The sequence below is a fragment of the Frankliniella occidentalis genome, unplaced genomic scaffold (genome assembly GCF_000697945.3).
Source record: "Frankliniella occidentalis isolate FOCC.00 unplaced genomic scaffold, Focc_3.1 Scaffold102, whole genome shotgun sequence".
Lineage (NCBI taxonomy): Eukaryota > Metazoa > Arthropoda > Insecta > Thysanoptera > Thripidae > Frankliniella > Frankliniella occidentalis.
This window is the reverse complement of record NW_026267231.1, coordinates 288,886-293,683: the sequence shown is the minus strand read 5'-3', so window position 1 is coordinate 293,683 and position 4,798 is coordinate 288,886. Positions and strand designations below refer to the sequence as shown.

General features: G+C 50.4%; 1 protein-coding gene and 1 long non-coding RNA gene across 6 annotated transcripts in view; one reads left to right on the top strand and one right to left on the bottom strand.

Annotated features, from left to right (window-relative positions):
- The window catches only part of LOC113202757 (uncharacterized), a 173,852-nt gene that overhangs the window by 137,556 nt on the left and 31,498 nt on the right, over window positions 1-4,798 (bottom strand). For all 5 annotated transcript variants that reach the window (XR_008011397.1, XR_008011395.1, XR_008011396.1 and 2 more), the window contains one exon: window positions 617-704. Coding sequence is in view for 2 of the 5 variants with exons in the window: in XM_052269778.1 (XP_052125738.1) it covers window positions 617-704 (88 nt within the window). In the remaining 3 variants the exon portion in view is untranslated. The remainder of the gene's footprint in view (window positions 1-616; window positions 705-4,798) is intronic.
- LOC127749867 (uncharacterized) overlaps window positions 1-4,798 on the top strand; it is a 17,614-nt gene that overhangs the window by 3,024 nt on the left and 9,792 nt on the right. The window lies entirely within an intron of this gene.

Genomic DNA, 4,798 nt, shown 5'->3' with positions numbered 1-4,798 from the left:
CTGACCCCCGTGCGCCCTGATAACAGCATGGGTCCGGTGCAGATAGGCCCCGGGATATAAGCGCGGATCAAAGGAAAACGGCAGGGTCCTCCTGCAGGCTACTGAGCGCCCCGCGGGCTTCACGACACAGTGCCCCCCGGCCATACCCCCCATATAGTCCTCGCTGCTCGCAACGTCCCTCCGCTGGTCGAGGACGGTGATGGACGTCAATCGGTCCAGGGAATAAAAACAGGGACCTGCCACCCGCCTCACATACACAGGTGGCGTGCTCAGTGCCAAATCCCGCCGAACCCACCCCACCACGCCCCGCCTCAGTGGCAGCGCGGCCACTGCTGCTACGCCACGACCCTCCGGAAATTCGATCAGCGCCGAATGGACTCCACGTGTGTGCGCCAGGCTCCGGGGTGACTCCGGGCAGGACCGGAGGACGGCGATTCCAGAGGATGGCAGCAGCAGCTATGGCCTCGGGGTGGGGAGGGACGGGAGGGGGGGGGGGGACTCGCGCGTAAGGAGGGGCGCACCCCATGTTTCGCGCTCGCGAAAATGTCACGAAACGAAGTTTAAAGGGAAAATTAAAAAAAGCAAAAAGAAGTCGTGGATTGTTGTCGCTGCTTACCTGACGAGTGAGCCCGACGCATAGCAGCTACCTAGCGAGGAGCGGTTGTGAAATCCAAAAGAGTGAGTAATTGTATCCACATTTTGATCTGCAACAAAAGAAAGACAAAATTAATAAATGGCGTATTTGCTAGGGGTGAAGTAGAAAAAATGATTCGTAGGATGCGTAATCGAAAGTGAGAATTACAGGTCAATTTAGGGGTGGGCTAATTTTTTCTTGCAGATCTGCGAAATTCACTGAGTATCGATGGTTTTTGTTAACAACTAAGACAAAACTTTTTTCGTTGTTTACTAGCGCGTACTTGTCGCATCTCGGGCTGCACACGCGACGCCATCCGACACAATCGCGCGGGCGCCGCGGATCCTCGCGACTGACAGGGGCGACGCCTCTGCATAGAGTTCGCGGGGCCGCGCGACCGCGATGTTTGCTTTTTTTTCCCTTTTTATTGACCACGTTTGCTCGCGCAACCCAATCACAACACACGCACACCCATAGGCGTGCACGCACGCACATATACCCATACACACACACACACCTCCATGTCGAGGCCGCCACCCCTGCAGCCCTCCCCCCACGCAGGTCCCACCCATTACGAGCCCCTGAAGGGGTTGTTCACTCCGGCATATGGCACGTCCGGGTGATAAACGCGACGCCGCGGCGCCCTCTGGTGGCGTCCGGATGCTGTCGTGTACTTTTGTACTCTGCACTTTGCGCTGCGGTCGGTGGGGCAGCTCGCGGTGCTCACGTAGTTGGCGGCAGACAGGAAATATGTCCAGACAAGTACTACTACTTAAGGCCACCCCAATATCTGACACGATTATTGTTTGTCCAGAAGAATGCATGAAAAAGTTTTCCTTTGAATACACTCTAAGTGGGAAGGAGATTTTGTATCCACAACGAAGATGTAGTCTTACGCACAACTCAACACTGTACACTGTTAAAATTTTTTGTAGAGATTTTACAGAAAAAGTCTGGGTATACCAGTTGCCATGTAAAAGTCTGGTAAAATTACAGGTGTCTGTAAAATTACAGACACTTGTAAAACTAACTCCACAAAATTTCTGTAAAACTGATACCAAACGTTTCTGTAAATATGTTTACGAACGTTTTCTGTAATTTTTACCCACATTCTTCTGACGTAATACATGCAAGAAAAAAATATTTTCGGCGGCTGTTTTCTTGTTCTATATATTACACAGTCAAGCGCCTACGGGTTTCATCGGTGAAACTACTATTAACACTTGTACCCCAGGTAGGATCGAACCCCCGACCTCTTGGTCGTGAGCCCGATGCCTTGCCCATTGCGCTACGGCGCGCTGCATGCAGGTAGCCCGTCCGTACTCCATCTGTTGCCTCCGACTGTCCACGCGGCTTTGCATACGGTTAACTGCCTTCTTGGTTAGTGATTATCACAACATCGGGTTTCTTTCGTTGTTCGTTGTTAGAATGCACTACAGTTCAACATTGAGCCAATTTTGTGGCCAATTTTAACCGTATTTCTTATGTGTTCGAAAAATTACAGAAAGTATCTGAAAGACTACTTTACAGAGTATTTGTAACTTTACCAATACCTGTAATTATACCAGAGTACGTGTGGATTTTTACAGACGAGTGTAAATTTACAGTAGTTTTTCGTGAAAAATACAGAAAATCTGCAATTTTACAGTTACTGTAATTTTACCATAGTTTTTCGGTAAAACTAACATGTTTGGTAAAATTACATTTTATTTCTGTACAAGATTTCAAGAATTATCGGTAAAATCACTAATATTTTTTACAGTGTAGTATGCAAATTTGTATCTGCATAGTTACAAAGTGACAAATTTGCATAGAAAATTGTCCTTCTCCATTTAGAGTGTACAGGAAAATCGACTTTTGGATCGCGTATGGCAAAGAATGTTCACTCAAGGGGGAACCAACTTGGAAATTTGGTGAACTGTGAATATATTCAAATATTCTATGTCACTGAATACCAGTGAATATCACTGAATACCAGTGAATATTCACTGTGATTGTTGATTAATATCCTTGAATATTGATGAATATCGATGAATATCAATGAATATTTTGAATATCTTGTGAATATTCGCAAATATCACCTGAATACCTATTAGATATTAACCAGCGGGTGCACCGTGAATAGTCGAAGTTGATGCCCCCTCGTGTTCACTATCTGGCAGGCGCGGTGTAAGGTCTGGATGACAGGGCGGCGGTGCACCGTGGGTTGCGGAGATTCAGAAGATTCATGGCACAAATTGCCTACCTTTCAGGTTTCTCACTAGAGACGGTGGGGTGGGGAGGGGAGAGGGATTAGTGCACATCTGGTTAGGCTGCGAGGCACCTGCACCGTGCGGGTGTGTTGTGATGCATAGCCACTCGGGTCGCATGGCAAAACCCCGAACGCGCGTGCAAAGTCACAGCGAAATGTGAAGATGCCTACAGCTAATCGTGGACTGCTACAGGAAAAATAACTCTTACGGTGGCGATAAAAGGTGAGCATTCTCATGAGAATGGCGGCAGGAAGGGGGGAGGGGGAGCGGCAGGGTGGTGGCAAAGATGACTCTTGTCAGGACTCTTGTCAGAACGGTCGCGTCCCGTAATGGGCAAAAGCTCTCAGGGGCGCGGCCGACACAGGCCGACAGCGTTTGACGCGCGCGCGCCAAGATGGCAGCGGATCGCGCGCCGATACTAAAGGGGCTCTGCAGAGGCGGCGAGGGCGGTGCAGTGGCAAAGCAAACGAAGAAAGGCGACATCACGTCACTAGAAAAAAAGTCATCAGTCTACCGAAACTTTTTTGTCGCACAATTACAATTTCAAGTTTAAAATTTACAAGCACTTCGTATCGAAGTTGAAATTGACCAAGACAGTAAATTTGGCCTGTCGCAAATTTATAACATATTTTGTAAAACAGAAGTTACAACAAAATGTTGTAAATTTAAGAGGGTATTTTTCCACGGTCGCATTTACAGACGGACAACTTGACTTGACTGACTTGTCACCGATGACTTTGAATAGAAAACGTAGGCACCAATTCAACATTATTGCGCCTGTTTTCAGATAACATAATTTTTTTTAACAAAATTCTAAAACTAATCCTGATGAAAGTTTTTGCTCCAATTTACACTTGGTAGGGTACGTTTCACCCTCCCTCCCCCGTGCCGTTCACCTTCATGAGGGCCGACCTCCATCACGGCCGCCAGCCGCGCACCTGCACCCCTATAATATAACGCCGCGCGTACAACACGACACGTCCAACGCGGCGACAAAAAGGGCGGCGCTGTTGTAGGTAGTGCGGGCTGCGGGGGCGGCAGCGGTGGCAGGGGCGGCAGGGGCGGCGGGGGCGGGGAATGAGCGAGGCCAGCCTCCGGGCCTCTGCACGGCTTTACGAGTAGCGGCCGAGCTAGGCCCCAGGTGCAGGTACAGGTCCCTCTCAGATATCTCTCTCTCTCTGGACCTTCATCCCTCCCTCTATACTCATGCTGGTCCCTCACTGCTGCTGCCGGCACTCTATGGCTATGAAATTTTGACGTTGCGGCTTCCGAGGAGGAAGATAGACAGCCAGAGCAGCCAGAGAGAGGGAGAGAGAGAGCAACTGAGGGAGAGAGAAAGAGACAGAGTAAGGGATGGTGGGCGAGGTCCGCCTCATTTACCCTTGATGCTGGTCTGCAAGGCCTGGCCTGGCCCACCCCGGGGGTGCAGCGCTATGGCCCCGGGGGCGCAGAGTAGAGGGGGGGGGGGGGGGGGGAGCCCCGCGGGCACCATCACCGCCACCATGGGCCCCGCAGGGGGGCTTAATTATTCATCCCCCCGAGGGCCCCCGGGGGCTGCGTGCGCTCCGCACTAGTGACCCCACCACCACCACCACCAGCACGCATAGTGTTTCAGACGCGTCCCTCATTTGCATCCCCGTGTGTTAATCACGGCATTTTTTTTTATTTTTGCGAACCGTTTCCTTTACACGAAAAAAACTTGGCCAGCAAAAAAACAACAAAACGAACAAATTAGCAATTTTTCTTCATTATTTCTGACTGCTTGTTTGGGCTCAACGGCCCGGGCGTTGCGACGACCGCAGCCACCACAAGATGGAGCCATTCCGCACCCGGCCCCGTGTGGCCTGCTGAATCATAAGAAGCCAGATGGACTCATCTGCTACCTCCCGCCACGGTTGGACAGCGAGGGGGG